General features: G+C 34.4%; 1 protein-coding gene across 1 annotated transcript; it reads right to left on the bottom strand.

The window, feature by feature from the left end:
* Window positions 1-2,058: 2,058 nt before the first annotated feature.
* On the bottom strand, window positions 2,059-6,527 carry LOC107854074. The gene is made up of 3 exons (XM_016699076.2): window positions 6,131-6,527; window positions 6,010-6,062; window positions 2,059-2,552 (listed from the first exon to the last, which is right to left on the bottom strand). Exons 1-3 carry the CDS (start codon window positions 6,216-6,218, stop codon window positions 2,424-2,426), a joined length of 270 nt encoding a protein of 89 aa, XP_016554562.1. The 5' UTR covers window positions 6,219-6,527; the 3' UTR covers window positions 2,059-2,423.
* Between the last annotated feature and the right edge of the window lie 11,614 nt (window positions 6,528-18,141).

Here is an 18,141-nt window from a genome sequence, read left to right as displayed (position 1 = left end):
AAATCTGTTTTAATTATATACAGAGAAGCAAATAATGCTGAAATTGGTAGGTGGAAGGACATTAATATAGACTTGTATTTCTGGAATTTTATCAATGCAACTGACAGGAAAGGACTTCGCTTCTCTATTTATTAAAAACATTGGAGTAAAATAAATACATACATATATATATATATATATACATACATATATATATATATACATACATACATATATATATATATATATTAGAGACAAGCAAAAGAATACATTTAAGCAATGTTCCAAACTGAAAACAAAATATCTCACCAAGAAATCTAATAGGCTGGCATGTTCCCAACTGTGGATACTAGTTTTAACTCGCGTTTGACCATTCATTTTGAACTCTTCCATGTTTGAAATTGTGTTTCGACATATATTTTACTTGAAAAAAAAAGAATTAAAGTTAGGTGAGAGGAATCCAAAAATTCAAAGTCGATCATTTTTGGGGAATTTAAAAATACTTAAAGATCAATTTTCATGATCAAACATATAATTAGACATATTTTTGTATAAATTGAAAATATTAACGAAGGCTTCGAGTATTGCAGGATAGGCTAATCATCAGACTGATCTGGAATAGGTTAAGCAGCAATAGACCAGATGTGAAGCTTACAAATTCTCTATCCGGGAAAAGAAGCAGGTCATATAGAAGTCGGATTTGGTATTTGGATATTTTTTCTATCAACGATCTGGCAAATTATCAACGATTCATTCTTTGAATTTCTAAAAGAAATGAAAGGCTTTCATCAAAATTCTCGTAGAATCGAGAATGAAGTTTTCATTCTGTACATGCTAGATTATGAATTAGTAACTGCTTCCAATTTAAAAAAAATCCCAATTGTGTCAAACTTTCGTAGGAATGGCTTTCACATTCTCCAATTGTCGGGAAAGATTTTCCTCTCCAATCGTCCGGAATTGCATTTCGTAAAAAGGAAAATAAAAAACAAGTGAGCAACCCCCAAAAATAATAGAAAACCACTCAACAACAGAAAATATCTTCTTCTTCTTTTCCTTTTGGCCCTACCAAAAATAATGTTGATATTGCAGTAGAAGGCTTATAGATATGAACACTGATCAATTTTAATAATTACTCCGCACTCTGTATATTGTTTATTTTCCAAAAGGTCAAACAAAAAAGAAATGAGAGATACAATTTTTTTTTGTGTAATCACATCATCATGGCTGAAAACTTAAGATCATATTTGTAATTAACCAATGTTTTTCTTCAAAGGAGGAAAATTAGTCTTATTTGTCTTTTAAGTAGATTCTTGCGGATAACCCTTTTCCGAGTTCTATGCATAGCGAAAATTTTAGTGCACCAAATTAACCTTTGTTTGTTTTTCAGTATTTGGTAACTGATACATGCAAGATTGAAATACGATTAACAATAACAAGACTAGTTGATGTATATGGCAGTTGAGACATCCAGCTTCAAAAATAAAGTTAAGATACTCCTTCCTGTCCTTATTAAGAAAAAAAAAATATTTAGTTACATTAATTAAAGGAATAATTGAAAACCTTTTGGAAAGTTATTGATCACACAAATTATAATAAGAATAAGTTGGGAAAAGGAAAAAAAAGTTCATTTTATTTTTGATATGGCACCTATTTCGGATTACTTTTTAAAGGTTAGAAAGTTATTTTAAAAGATTGGAGGAGAAAAGAATTCCCCTCTCCAACCCCCCCAGCAGTCTCCTTTTTCTATCACTTCAGTTCAAATGTTTTTCTAGAATCTCTCTTTTTATTATTTTTTTTGATAACCAAGGTGTCGAGGCTAGCTTTCGCACATCTCGACTAATTCCACGAGATAACTTCTACACACACCTCGACTAATTCCATGGAATACCTGTCACATCCCACCTGTAACAGGTGCCAAGTAACTATATCCAAGTGTTTTCTGGAATCTATTTTCAAATATAGTTGAGATAACGTCCAAAAACATTCACCATACATGCCACACTTTCCTCCACTTGAATGAAAAGAAGGAACTTGAAGCAAATAATGTTATGTCGAATAAAGAATAAACAAGAGACGAAATTGTTGCAGAATATACTCATTTCATATAAAGCTCCTTAAACAAGTACACAGTAATCAGAGAACTCTGATCAGAAAACAATAACAAACAATGGAACTTGATTCAAAATTTATAAACAAAAATTAAAAGTGAAAAAGGAAACAGAGAGAATCAGAACTGGAATGGAAAGGTTTGGCAAACAGACTGACATCAAAACTTTCTTTGTACAATTGATCCCTCTAAGGCACTCGGCGCCTATGTTGCTAGGACTCTTCAAAAATGTCAATGGGTGCGTATTGGATTCGCCAAAGCTAGTGTATTTTTGGAGAATCCGACACGGATGCGGCATCGAAAGTGAAGAGTCCGCACAACTTAGCTCGTCGCCCATCTACTTCTTTGCACCGCCACCGGAGGACTCAGCCTCCTGTGTTTTAAGTATACATAATTGACCACCATCCTTAGTAGCAAAAGTGGCTGCTTTCACTTCATTGCATTGATTAATAAACTTCGTCAACTCCTGGTCACAGAAAAGAAGGATGAGACAAATGGAATTACAACTAGAGTTTGCATTAACTTTTGAACTTTTTTTTTTTTTTTGAGAGGTGAACAGTTGGGATATATGAAGGCAGTTCCTTATGCATCAGCTGTAGGAAGCCTCATGTATGTGATGTTGAACACTAGACCTGATATCTATTTTGTTGTAGGCATGGTTAGCAAATTTCAATCTAACCCTGGTTAGCATCAACTTTTTAACTTTTTTTTTTTGAGAGGTTAACAGTTGGTATAATATTAGCAAATCAGTACATGGGACCAAAAAGGAAAGGGAGAACATAATAGGCCAATCTTCAATCCTAACAAGAACCTAAAATGTCTAGGATAGCGATGGTCTCAACTGTAAGAGTCTGGGAACACCAAAAAGTAGCAAGAGCTCAGTTTGATCTTCTGCACTGTGTTGCCATTATCCTAAAAACATCTGGAGTTTGCATAATTTATTTTCAAATTCACATAGCAAAAAAGTACCGAAGACGCAATAAAATAACTTATTACTCCTTCTGTACTAATTTATGTGAAAAGATGTTTGAATGGGTATTGAGTTTATAAAGTTAAATCATATGTTGTATTAGTTAGCAAATGAAAAAAATTATTCAAGATGTAGTGGACTAAGTTAAGAGAAGAGGAGAAACATCACATGAATGTCCAAGTAGATACGCTTAGGTGAGTATTAACTTAAAATGGGATATAAAAACTGGTATGGGTTTGCATATAACTTGGCAAAATGGAAAGTTAGCATATAACTAGGATTAGAGAGAGTAGAACTAGTAGTAACACTTTAAAAGACGAGCGAAACTGGAATAGCGAAAGCCAGCTATCCTTTATGAGTCAATCATTTAGACAAGCTAAAAGATTAATGAAATAGATAATCTGACGAAACCCATCTAGTTTTAAAGAATCATTTTAATTTAAGTGCAAGGGTGCTTATGTGTGATAATGATAGATAGCTCTGCCAGAAATTACAATGACACAAACTTTATCATTGCTAAGAAAAAGCAATTGGAGACTGGAGTGTTAAGGCGGATCAAGCTACCATCAGAGATTCAGAATCAGCTTATCATTTGCAGAATACCATTACATATTATCATCTAAGCGTGTTTGTTAGTTAAGCAAATATTTTGACTGAACTTCAAAGTTGAAAGTACAGCCAAATAGCTCTTTGACCACATAGATCAAGCCAATGCATTGGTAGTTTTACGAAAAAGCAGTTGCAATGTGAAGACTTTAACCTGGGTATCTAAACAAAACATCGCTGGATAAACCCAACACACCAAGGCAGAAGAGAAAGCAAGATATACCAAAATAAAGGCATATTGTGCTGCTTACTATTCTGGTTCTTTTTCCGCTCCACTCTACCCTTGTGCCAGAATATGTCAAATCAGCATAATATCCTCTTGATAACCCTAAACTTAACAGCTTGTGGCATCTCTATTTAAATACTCAACGCTTACATAAAACAGTTTCTTTTGCAAATTCTCACACAAAAGTTAACAGTGACCAGTCAGATATCGTGCGGTTCTTTGAAGCTGAATATGAACCAGAATATTGGACACTCCTTATTAGTTTTATTTTCCCAGGTCGTATGATTCCTCCAAGAACACAGAATCAAGACCCCAGATTAAGTGGACTGTGAAACTCAGGAAAGCCCTTTCCAGCAAAACTAAGAGTTTAACTATCTTTTTTCATAATCTATCCTACTATTTTGACAACTTTATACCCAGAAGCAACAAATATTACACTGCCTGATCCAAACCATATATATTCAAAATATTTGGCAAAAGTGATAGCTTCAATCACAGTTCCGATGCAAATGTTTTACCCAGTATCCTGAACTAGATTAAAGGAAGTAAAAAAAAGGGCCCCTACTAACTATAATACAATCAAATGACCAAGTTTCAAGTACAAGAGTTGAGTGGCTTGAAATGAGGAACTAAAGATATGAATCCACAAGACTAACAAAGTCGAAACGAAGAAAGAAAATGACAATGGGGTCATCACTCACCTTAACTCTAGATTCTCACTTGATCAAATAATGTCCGCAACCTTGTACTTTATCCGGCCACTCAAACCCCAGAAGACACCTTCTCTCACTCAATTCCCTTTTTACCAATTTTTGGTCATTATGAAGCTTCGGATGTAGCTCCTTCAGATAGTAAGATTCACTTAATTTCATAACTCTAAGCACGATGATAGTCACTCCGCTTTCCTTTTAGACTGAAAAGGGATTGTTTTAGTGCTTGAATAAAGAGGTTTAAATGGGACATGGTTTTGTATCCAATGCATCTTGCTTCTTTCACACATTCATACATTTCTGCAGGCTAGCACTCTTTCAATCACAAATCATACCATGAGCTAAATTAGATCAGGAAAAATCAATGGACCTCTTTCCAAATTGGAGTATGGAAAAGAATATTGGAAAAGAATATCATACAATGTCTTAAATTTCTATGATAACATATTTTCCTATAAAAATTTATCTTTAATGATTTGGTTGACTATGTTAATCACAGCCATGGGAAACATTTAGACCATGTCTGGAAAAACCAACTTCATTTCTTTATGGGTCCAAGTAATTTTCCACTCCCTCCACCTCCTCTTAATCCTAATTAAATCCTACTAATATTTTTCCCACTCTCCGTCCAACAATACTTGTCCGATATACCGAAAATAGACGTTCAACAATATTTGGATGATGTTATATGTGTGCAAGTATTTTCTTTTCCTTTTGGTGTAAAAATTAATTCTGACTATTACAAGTTGAGATAATTACTCTCAGTAGGTGCATCACATTCTGATAATTTTGGAACTCCCTGGAAAGGAAGGACATCAAACACCAATCAACTCAATTACTCAAACTACCAAAAATTACTCCATCAGTTCACTTTTACTTATCACATTTAGCTTATCGATAGTCTAACTACACAGATTTACTACACGGATTTTAACCAACACTTTAAAAGATGTACTTTTTCATCATATTAATAGAACAATTGCAACTAATAGTAGTAATTTTAGTATAGTTTTTGAATATCTAGATTTTAATTATAAAATATTAAATCAATCTAATTCAATTTAACTGGGAAGATTAGTCAATTGGGCTCTCGAGTAGCAAAACATGACAAGGCAACTTATAGTATTTTTAGTATAAAAGGGGCAAAAAAGGGCAGCCTGGTGCACTAAAGCTCCCGCTATGCACAGCCTTAGAGCTATTTCCAAGGTTTGAATCCATGACCTCCTGGTAACCTGGAATTAATCTACTTTAGTGCATTTTTATATAGCTTTCTAATATCTAAACTTTAGTTATAAAACATTAAATTAATTACTTCAATTTAGCTCACAAAAATTAGTCACATTGACTCTCGAGAAGTGAAACATGACAGGTAAACCTAGAAATCACAAGGCATGATTAAAAAAGAACTCACCCGATCAACGTCCATCTGCTTAGTATTCTTTGAGGGTTTCACAGCTCTCTTCCCTACAAATCATAAATTAGCTGTTAGCTCATTCCGAAAACATCGCTATAACAACAAATGATAAAATTACCTTTGCGAATTTGAGGGGCTTTTCCATGTCGACTTGGTACTGATTTCTTCTTCTGTTGTCCTTTGAATTGATTTGCCTTTTGTGTCATCCTTTCTCTCTCTCTCCAATTGCTGCTTTCAATGGCGATATTAGGGTTCTTGTTGGGTGCTAGGGTTTGTATTTACCCGATTTGGTGTATTGCGGGTCTGATCGAAGACGGACCGGTTCGGGTCCTTTTGTCTCAACTACCCAGCCTTTTACTACTTTCTCTTTTTCTTAATAAAAATGTTATGTTAGTGGAAAATCTTTATTTTGAATGAGACTAAACCAATAAAATTTGTATGAGGCTCCACTATTTTCTTGACACATGAATTATAGCACAAATGGACAAGTAAAACAAAAGTGCACAGTAGAAAAAAATGGAGGGAATGAGAAATGATTTTTTCCTCCTTAAAATGTTACTTTATTAATCATATTTTACCAGCTCAAAGATAAAATAAACTGTTGATCACTTTCTTTCTAAAAGAGATACTAAATCTGTTAAAATATTATTGATGATTTTGTTTCTCAAAGAGACACCAAATTTGTTGCAACATTATTGATCACTTTCTTTCTCAAAGAAATACCAAATCTATTCTCATTCATCATGAAACTCTTCTCTAAAAGTAATGAATTCATCATTTTTTTTTAATTTAAGAGCAACAAACTATGTACTCTAAATATAATAAATATCAACTATGTACTCTAAATGTGGAGAATATACCAATTTATTTTTACTCTTTCTCATTATTGTTGTTTGGATTTTTGCAATTAAAAAAATTTCTTATCAGTGAACTTTATTTTGATACATATACATCACCAAGATAATATTTTATGCATGACTTGTTAGCAAAATATCTCTTATACAGAGCACTTTTGTATATCAATTGTTGCTGGCATATGTGATCTTCGTGACTCGTTGAAAAATTCTGTCAACATAGAAATATTTTTATTAGAAAATAAAAATAGAATCAAGATCTAGTATTGTTTTATTCTGAATAACAATCCCAACAAATTTAGTAATAGTTATACATATTTCAAATTGTAATATAAGCTTTATAATATCACAAGAAAAAACATGTAAATATTTTTGCACTAAAATAGGTTTGGCAGTTCTTAACACTATTTTATTTTATTTACAAATTATTTGTGTTTCAAATAAAAAAAATGGAGAATGTAAATATTGAAGAAGGTTTTTCTAATCAAGAAGGTAATGTCTCACTTCTATAAAATATTTTAAATTTAAGTATAAATTTTTTTATTAAATAATTTAATTTATAGTTTATTATTATTTGTGTTTTCATACTTTTAATTTAAGCACTGTTATCTTAGATCACAATGTAAATGATCAAGAACATTTTTCAGAAGCCCATAATGTTTATACCATTGACAAAAAATTTGTCTTTAAGATTGGTATGAAATTTAATTCGGAAAAGAAATCATACAATGCATATAATTTATATGTTGTGGTAAAAGATTTTGGTGTTCGAAAAGGTCCAAAGATTAAAAACAAAAATAACGAGATGCTTATTTTTTTTGTTCTTGTGAAGGACAATCTGATAAATTTTCTCCTTTTCAAGAAAGAAAGCGACAAAGAGTAGAATATAGATGTGGATTCTTGGCTCGTATAAAATTTAAAATATCGAATGACATGTGAAAAGTATGTGAATTTAATGATGTGCATAGTCATTCAATAATAGAAGACAATTTAAGGCATTTCATACAATCTGGTCAAAAGCTAACAAGTGCTACAAAAAATATTCTTGGTTCTATGATTGAGGCTGGTATTCGCACAAAAAAAAAATATTCGATATCTTTAAAATGAAGCAGGTGAAGTTGAAAATACGAATTTATTGAGCAAGATGCTCATAACTTCATCAAGCACATAATAGAAACATAATTAGTGATGGAGATGCTTAAACTTGGATATATCATTTTATGCATTTGTAATTGAAGGACTCAAATTTCTTTTATTCTTTTCAAGTTAATGAAGACGAAAGATTGTGCAACTTTTTTTTGGAGAGATAGTAAATCTAGATTGCACTATGAATGTTTTAGGAATGTGATGATTTTTGACACCACATATCGCCCAAATAAATATAACATGATTTGTACTCCATTTGTTGATGTAAATAATCATTGAAAAATATTTTATTTGAATGTGCATTCTTGTATGGTGAAACAAATGACTCTTTTATTTGGTTATTTCAAATATTTCTGAAGGAAATAGGAGAAAAGCACAAACAATAATTTTTAACGATCAAGCTCCTGCTATAGCAGCTGCCATTAGAGAAGTTTTGCTGAAACATATCATTGTTATGTGAATGATACATTGACAGAAATGCTCAGAATAACATACCCCACCTTTATTGAAAACAAGAATTTTGAAACTAGTTTGATACTCTGTTATGGAGATACAAGTTAGAAATCAAAATTTGAAGTGATATGACAGAATATGATTTCTGATTGGGATTGTGCAAATAATACTTGGCTTCAAAAGCTATATGATTTGAGAAAAAAATGGTGTCCTGCATTAGTTATTTCATTTTTTGACGGACATTAAATCAACTCAAAAATATAAAAGCACAAATAGAGTTTTCACAAAAATGGCATGCAAAACAATGAGTATAACTGAATTTGTAAAGCAATATGAGTAGCGAACAACTAAAATGTGTGACAACGAGGCAATTGAGTAACACAAATGTCGAGGAAAGCCTAAACTTTTCATAGAAGAATGTGGGATCTTGAAGCATGCTGGTAGCGTGTATACATGTCACGACCCGAGACTACCCCTAATCGTAATACGGTGCTTGGAACTAAAAATGATCCCAAGCTAACCCATGAGCTAGCGTACTGCTTGAGCAACTGATTAATACATTAAATAGCTAGTTCTGATGTACGGAAAATATAATCATGACAAAAATCTGGGAAAAATATAATACTGATACAATTTACATTCCAATAAAACTGAAGAGAGAACTAAAATTACATGACTGACTCTAACTGACATCTATGAAGCCTCTACTATACTGACTATAGGTAGCTAAGAAATGCCTCCAACTACCACTAATCAGTACATATGAATAATAAAATAATAAAGTATATGAACAACATCTGACTGGAGTCCTGAAAGTAGGAGAACTCATCACCTACTGGCTGAAATCTACAACTGTCTAATCATGATATGTAGGCTACAACTGATACCTACATTATGAAATAATGTAGCCACACAGACGTATATGTGGATCAATACATCTGGAATATACTGAGTAAGCGGGGGTGAATGCAATAAGTAAAACTTATTTCACATGTAATCTTAAACATGGATGCTAAGTGTAAGTAGACTCACCAAGAGACTCAAATAAACTGAAAGTTGAAGTGTCTCAAAGCATAAGTAACAAACATAATCTAATAAGCTGGTGAATCACTACACTCAGTTTCTTAAAACTTTACTTTTATAATATAAGTAGAACTGAAGCTGGAAAATAGTAGAACGTTGGTACTATATGAATACTAGGTCTGAAACTACATGATAGAAGCTGACATAACTCGAGGATCTGAGTATACCATTATACTGAGCATGGATGCGCGAAATCTGAAATATCTGAGAATGTATGACTAAGTGTATATCTGTTATGTTACTGAGACAAATCTAAAATCTGAAAGACTGAAAGCTGTAAAATAGAGTATCTGTAAGTCTGTACACTTAGTCAAGCAAACCTGAATTGAAAATACATTGAATACTGACTGAGACTGTAGGAGGTATCATCAAACTGACATGCCTCAATTTGAGGTCCAACCTGTAACCCCAGTTGGAAGGCTGTCAGTACCATGCCATGGATACTGACACATGGCTACTTGGATCTGCTAAAGAGTTACCCTCAACTGGCAGGTGCTCTAATGAGATATGTGTTACCCTCAACTGGTAGGTGAACACTTTATCAACCCTCAACTGGCAGGTTGATATCTCTAACCTACGTTGGCTACGTAATTCTGGAACTAAGGGACTGCTACTAAAGGTCACACCCTCTACTGGCAGGTGAGCCCCCATCCTTAGGTTCGCTTGATGCTAAATCCTACTCCCAACTAAAAGACACTGATTAAGGGACTGAACTATGCTTAACTGAATAAACAACCGATCATAATTAACTTGACTAAATGATAATGCTCATAGTTTATCTGAAATTATTTGGAAAATACTGAAACTATGAAAATAACTAAGTATCGGGTATTCATAACCCCCATCACTGAATGTAAATAACAATAGTTTAGGCATTGCTCAAACTCAATTATTCAGACATTTCATCAAACACTTGAAGTTCGTAAACGTAGGCATGGGAATATGATATACATATGAAAACAACATGAGTGCATGACTAAATTTATACGTTGGGGGATTTAATATAAAATCAATGGAGTAGGACGTGGAAAAATGCAATTCAAAGTATGAATAGATTAGATTCACTTGGAAATACTTGTAGACATGGCGAAGTTCATAATTTGATATTATAATGCGAAATTCAATTGGATACGTCATGAGAATCGAAACTTAACGCATGAGATAACCTAACTTTTCATGAAAATATCTTTGGAAATGAATTTAATCAAATTGCTAAGGAAATCATGATTTAAATTCATCTTGAACATATGATACTTCATAAGCAAAAGAGAAAGTTTATATCCTTAATTAAAGAAAATCTTTTTGGGTTCCATGGGTAAAAGGGAACCATGGATGAACTCCCACATATCTTAATAGATGATTTCTTGAAGATTTATTGAACTTGGAAGCTTGAACCCTTAGATTTCTTGAAGGAATCTTGAAATTGAAGCTTGAATCCTTGTGTTCTTAAAAGGAAAAACTTGAATTATTGTTCTTGAGAAAGGGGAGGATTTTTATGTGAGTTGTTGTGAGGAAGATGAAAAAATAATGCCCCTTTTTGAGTTATAAATCATGTTTGGATGGCTGGGGTTCGGGGGGGAGGGGGGGGGGCAGGACTAAACTTCCCCCCCGGCCTCTTTTTTCGTGGAGCACGACCCCTAGTTGGGTTGACTAGCCATCACGGTGCGGGTCTATCACGACCCCTTACCGCCTCTCACAAAAAAGGTTATAACTTTTCACTCGGGTGTCAAATTAAGACGAAATTGGTATCGTTAGAAAGCTAACTCAATTATATACAATTTGGTGGGTCTTGAGCTGAGAAATTCTACATATATCAAAATTTCTACACGTTCAAAGTAGATCCTTGTAGAATCGAATACCAAACTTTGGACGAATTAAATGCTCTTAGCTCAACCTTGTTCTAAGTAATTCCTATGAACATTTTTCACTTCAAAAACACTTCACACTAGGATAAAGATCATGACACATGTATTCAAAAGTAAATTATGGAATTGGAGTTGACACCCGCTAGAACGATGCTCTAAAGTCTAGCCCCAAAAATGTGGGGTATTACAATACAAGAATTTTTTTTACAAGGTTTCAACATGAATTCCTGCAAGGGTGACACGACCTGAACCAAGACCTAGTCATGTCGGGTATCTCAAGTCTGATTAAAATTGGAGACCGCTCTCAATACCTAGCCATAACCGCTCTGCACCTTATGTCGGATGAATTTCAAACATATAATAAGATAAAATTAAATTAATTGAAAAACATTTAAAGAAGTTCATAACCATAACTAACCAAATATCCAATCAAACATCCAACCGGTGTCAACCTCAATACCAATGCCAAGGTTGACACCAATACTACATCACCCATGCCCATAGTAGTCACACAAAGCCTCTAACTAAAATTCAAGAACATCCAGTCAGGATAAACACCCGACCATAGCCAAAACCAAACTCCAAGAAATAAACAAAAGTATAAAAAGAAGTCCATAGCATGAAATGGAGTCTTCCAGAGTACGGAATCTCACCACTTCAGTCTGACATGAATGTTGTCCCCAAATCCAAGTTACTGAGCAGGAGGAGTAGTATGGTCGGTTCTTGCATCGCGTGGGGATACAACATCTGAAGACGGTTAGTGGGTCAATGCTAACATGTACTCAAGAATAAGGATACAATAATGCCATTATTTAAAACCAAGGTAAATCACCAAATGAAATCACATACATACATATATATACCATGTCGGGAAAGAGAATCGAGTTTAGCATGTATTTAAAACTTTAACCTGACTTGTATAGCTTGACCATCATAATTCGCCCACGAACTATATGGGTCTAGTGTTACCCTCTGAATGGGCCCTAGTGTATGTAGCCGCATGAACCGGAGATATCATCGGGGCCGAGGATTCTCGTGTACCCTTATCCCTCTATGATACATGTATACAAGAATAAACTTGGGGGATTCTTGTGTACCCTACAAGCATATGATCACCAAGACCAACCCTCATGTCGACAAACATGAGTTTTTAGTGTCCGTTCATTGGACTCACTCCTTCACGGTTAGCTATCACAACCCTCCGTTATTACCCAATTAAAAAATTTAGCACATAATCAACCACCAATTCCAAAAGTCATGTATCAAGACATTATATAGTGGTATCATCATACCGACTATAGCTTACAAACAATGTCACTAGCCAACACTTAGGGGATTCCCATGTACCCCATGATATTTTCAGTTAAACCAAAACCATGGCTACTAAGGCCTTTCCAAATCATTTAAAACCAACCAAATCAATTTAGGTTCTATTACCATTTTATGCAATGCAAAATTTTCAATAATAGTCAAACTATGTGACAAAGTCATTCTCATAGGCATTTGAACAAACCAGTTGAGGGCATAAAACTTCCAAAACTAAAAACCATGTATCAATTGACCATTACCTTGCAACCACATGTTCAAACCATAATTATAACATGAAAACCATAAGAAAAACATGGGAAAACATTATCAAATCATAAACAACCAAAACCCCCAACATATATTTCAAAACTCAAATAATACCACAATATTACCTTGAAAACCACCCATTAAAACATGATTTTAGTTGCACTAACAATGAGGGGGGAGTAACATGCCTTAGACACCAATGAAGACGGAAAGAAATCACCCTTAAGAGCCTTAATTGATTGCCTTGAATGAACCCTAGCCCCTTCTTGAACCCAAAGCTTGAGAGAGATTTTTAAGAGTGTTTGATTGAGAATAGGGAATTAATGAGGTCCCAAAAGATATTTTATGTCACGGGGTCAAAAGGAGTTAAGAGAGGAAATATCTAGAATACCCCCAACTTAAATTGTAAACATTCCCGTAGGTGGGTACGAGTTGGCCTTCCAACTTGTCACCACATCATATGACTGGTACTATCCAGTTGTAACCAGGATAGAAAGTTAAACACCATATTCTATCCTACATACGACTCTCTTGCACAACTCGTATCATCACCATACGACTAGTATCCTTTAAGTCGTACCCTGAGCAGAATATCTAGGCTAGACACTGGACAACATACGATTAGACACTATACTTCTCATATCATGAATATATAACACGTACCCACCGAGTCATAACCATAATAGAAACTCAACCACCACTAAATAGACACCTTAATAATTGGATCACCTGACCCGTACCCACACCATACGACTTGTATAGTCATGGGCCAAAACCCAAGGTATTTCAATTCTCCCCCACATGGATCATTCATCCCTGAATGATGGAATAAGGAAGTATAAGCACGATTAAACCCCAAACTTCTCTACTCTTACCTTTAAGACTGAAAATAAACACCCAGGAATTTACCCTTTATACCTTTAACAAAGACAAAAAACAAAGAGGTTAAGGATCAACACATACCTTGAACACGAATTTTCAAAATGGGGAATAGGAATGGATACTTGGACTTCATGTCCTCTTCAGCTTCCCATGTAGCCTCTTCCACCTTATGATTCCTTCATAGAACTTTTATTGAGGCCACATCCTTGGTCCATATCCAACGAACCTGATGATCCAAGATCTCAACTAGGATCTCCTCATAAGATAGAAAATCTAAAATACCAATACCCTTGATAGGCATAATTTGTGACAGATCTCCAATATATTTTCTCAACATAGAAACATGAAATACCAGGTGAATAAAACTAAATCTAGAAGGCAACTCCAACTCATATGTAATATTGCCAACCCCCCTCAAAATTATATAGGGACCCATAATGGGGATTGAGCTTTCGCTTCTTCCCAAACTGCATCACTTTCTTCATGGGAGACACCTTTAGGAACACCCTATCCCTAACCTCAAACTCCAACTTCCTGTGCCTCACATTTGCATAAGACTTTTGGAAACTTTGCGCAGCTTTAAGCTTATCTCAAATCACCTTCACTTTCTCCATAGCTTGGTGAACCAAATCCAGGACAAATATGTCTGCCTCATGGACCTCAAACCACCTAATAGGAGACCTATACCTCTTACCATACAACACCTCAGATGGAGCCATCCCAATACTTGTGTGGTAGCTACTATTATATGCAAACTCTATAAGAGGTAAGTGCTTATAACACCCAAAAAAATAGGTCTCGAGATGTCACATGGTGCTCAAGACTATGAGTAGTCTTAAGCTAACCCTGTCTACTTTCTACTAAATCTAAAGCTCAAAATAGAGGAAATAAAGATATGTAATCAACGTTAATATGTGGAATTCTGTTTGAGATAATTGAAATTATCTGAATATAATATCTAAAAATACTAGACTTAAGAGTCTGATCAATCAATATTGAAACTCTGAATCATATCTAGTAGTCTGACAAGCCTTTACTACTAATAACTAGAGAGCTATTGGGACAAACCCCCAGCTGACTTGAATTGTCTAAAAATACTGAATTATCTATACTAATAAGCTAAAAAATTGAATAACTGGGTCCCCAACCTATGAGGACTCACCAACTGTTGGGATACAGATAGAGATGCTTAAAATCACTCATACTGCTGAAACTGAGCACCTGAACCTACATTATGAGACAATGTAACACATAGACGTATATGTGGATCAGTACTTTTGGATTGTACTGAGTATATGAGGGGTGAATGCACAAGTAAATCAATATCTCAATATTATTATAAATTTGTAAAAGAATGCAAGCTAAATATAGATGACTCACATAAGCTGGAATATCTGAAAACTGAAAATCATAATCATGAATAGCAAAACATGTTGCATAGTTCTAGTGATTCATAATATTTAGTTTTTAAAAGCTTTACTTGTATTCTATCATCAAATCATGCTATCTAAATGTAGAAATAACTCACTTTTATATCTGAAATCTGAAAGCTGACATCTGTAACTAATGCCTCTTATAAAGCAATATTTGGATAAAATTTGTGAGTCTTTACACTTAGTTTCTAAAAGCTTTTCTGTTATTCTTTACTCTTTTTTGTAAGCTGTAGGGAGGTTCTTCTAATCGACATACACTATGTGAGCTATCATAGTGTCCAATGTCTAGTTCCCTTAGGAAAACCTCACGTTGGGGAGAGGTGTCATACTCTTGCCAAGGAGTATAGCCTAATCTAAGTGATCACATCTATATCTGTCATCCATATAAAAATGGGAATAATCTGATAATCTAAACCTACGTTGGCTCATAGTTTTGGGGCATGTAAACATACCCAACTCGGTGCTAAATACTACTCCCTTTAATCTGTATGCTCATTCTATAGGAAATCCACTTTTAAAACTAATATAAGGATTTACAATGTAACCTCTTGTAAATCTGTTTATTGTAAACTATAGCTAAATCTATAAAGTGAATTTCATATCTAAGCTAAGATGAAAAGATCAAATCTTTGTTCAAAATCTGAATATAACAAGTTATGGGATGATTAAAAGCATAATCTTCTTGAAATAACAACATTCAAACTAGGGCTAATAACCCATGTATCTATTTTATGTCAAATCACCATAAAACTCATGCTAAGTAATGAAAATATTGATAATTTAAGTCTAAATCTAGAAATTTCTGCAATACGCATGAAAATACAAAAGTAGTCATCAATTTAACATCTAATTCACTTGAAATCTCATAATCTATCAAATAAAAATAGAGGGTATGAACTCTAATTTGAAACTCATGGGTAATCATAGAAAATCATGTAACTTTATAATTAAAAACTAGTTTTAGGCACAAAGATGACAGAATTATCCTTATTGAAAACCCCACATACCTTAATTGATGATTAGATGAAGAAAGTTGAACTTTGAGTTCCTATTTGTTCTCTTGAAGATAGATTCTTGAAGTTCTTGAATTGAGAATCTTTAATTTTGAGCTATCTTGGAAAAAAAATAGTAAAATTTACATTTCTTGGGAATGAAGGTTTGATGTTCCAGGGTTTATTTGAGACAAATTTGATGAAAAGTGACCATAATAGGCTTAGAATAGATTTAATCCTTTGTTATTCACGATTTGGGGGCTTGGGAAAAGACTAAATTGCCCTTTTAAAATTTTACTCGGAACTGGAAACCCTGATTTTGCCTCTCATTGTGAAGCACCACTATCGCGGTGGCTTATTGGAAAAAGGACGATCACCATTTTGGCCTTTGGCGCGACGTGGCATAATCGCATTGCATCACTGAAAAAGGACGAGGGCCATTTTGCACTTCACCACGACATGGTGTCTGTCTAATTGGTAATTTTGGTGTGATACAGGCTAATCGCGGTGAGCTACTGGAATGGGACGAACGGGAACTGGAACTTCACCGCGACGCGGGCCAAATCTGGTGCTTCACTGGAATCAGACAACTATGAATCTGTCCTTCACCGCAAGGTGGTGCTTATCACGGTGATTTACTACTTTCACTAAAATCGCCATAACTTCTTAACCGAGTATCGGATTAAGGCAAAATTGGTATTATTTGGAAAGATAATTCAATTATATACACATTATCGGGGTATTACATTGTCTCCCCCTTGGGAACATTCATCCTTGAATGAGACTAGTTAAACTGAAGATTCTGAGGAACTGAGGCTATATATGCTAGCATGCACAACTGAAATAACTAAAAACATACTGAGTGACTGAACTAATGATACGATACAAAATGAGACCACCAAAATCAGCCCAAAACAATCTACAAATTCAAGACTAAACCAAGACCCCCTTGGACCGCAGTTCTCGAGTTCAAAAACAATAACAAGTTTAACAATAACAAGTTTAACAAGATACAAGGTGTTTTTGACACCAAAACAGCCACACCCAAACTACGTTAACAACATAAGATGATGATAATAACAATATGATAACAACAACCAATGGGTTTGAAATTACAAAACACAAAACACTAATAAGATTACAATAAAAGTATAGGGATAGATAGAGAGACCAATAGTTGGTATAATCTTAAGAACCCAAGAGCTTATTCCACTCATGGACCTTTAACACCACACACAACAAAGACCTATCTCTTACGTGACATAATATCGGATTCCACCTCTCAAGCACGTTTCTAAGCAAATCTCAATCACTAGTGATTCCACACTAGTTCTTGACCTAGTTTTGGTTTGGTGCCTCAAAGGAGAGAGGACTTGTGTTCTTTTGTGTTTTATGACATACAACATTCTGAAAAAACTAACTAAACAAACCCTACAATGTTCCTTATATAGTACATTACATACTAAAAACTAAAATGAGCAAAAGACCCTTAAGTGATGGGCGCCCATCAAGTGTAGCCAGGTGTAGTGCTTGGATGGTTTTTGGTGCATAATTAGGTCCTCTTTGGCTCTTCAATTGCACACACCAAGTACCATACCCAACATGCACTCCCATAAGTCCATATCCATGATTATTCTTGTATCATCCTCTCTATCTTAAGAGAAATTTGCCCACAAATTCATGGATTCACTTCATTCAATCGACCACTTCAAAAGAAACCACTCAAAACAGCTCGTAAAACATGAGATGGCATAAAAAAATTTTCAAAAAACATGTGTAACCCGAGAGCTCAATAACACGAGCTCAGCCAATGTCTTTATTTTGAACCTCGACTTCCTCTCTATCT

Source organism: Capsicum annuum, chromosome 1 (assembly GCF_002878395.1).
Source record: "Capsicum annuum cultivar UCD-10X-F1 chromosome 1, UCD10Xv1.1, whole genome shotgun sequence".
In the NCBI taxonomy this organism is placed as follows: Eukaryota; Viridiplantae; Streptophyta; class Magnoliopsida; order Solanales; family Solanaceae; genus Capsicum; species Capsicum annuum.
This window is presented reverse-complemented; position numbering and strand designations above follow the sequence as displayed.

Coding starts and splice junctions, on each gene's coding strand:
- LOC107854074 (XM_016699076.2), bottom strand. CDS start 6,218: ATGACACAAAAGGCAAATCAATTCAAAGGACAACAGAAGAAGAAATCA. Junction 6,063..6,130: donor AGCCCCTCAAATTCGCAAAG/GTAATTTTATCA, acceptor TATGATTTGTAG/GGAAGAGAGCTGTGAAACCC. Junction 2,553..6,009: donor AGCAGATGGACGTTGATCGG/GTGAGTTCTTTT, acceptor TTCTGTGACCAG/GAGTTGACGAAGTTTATTAA.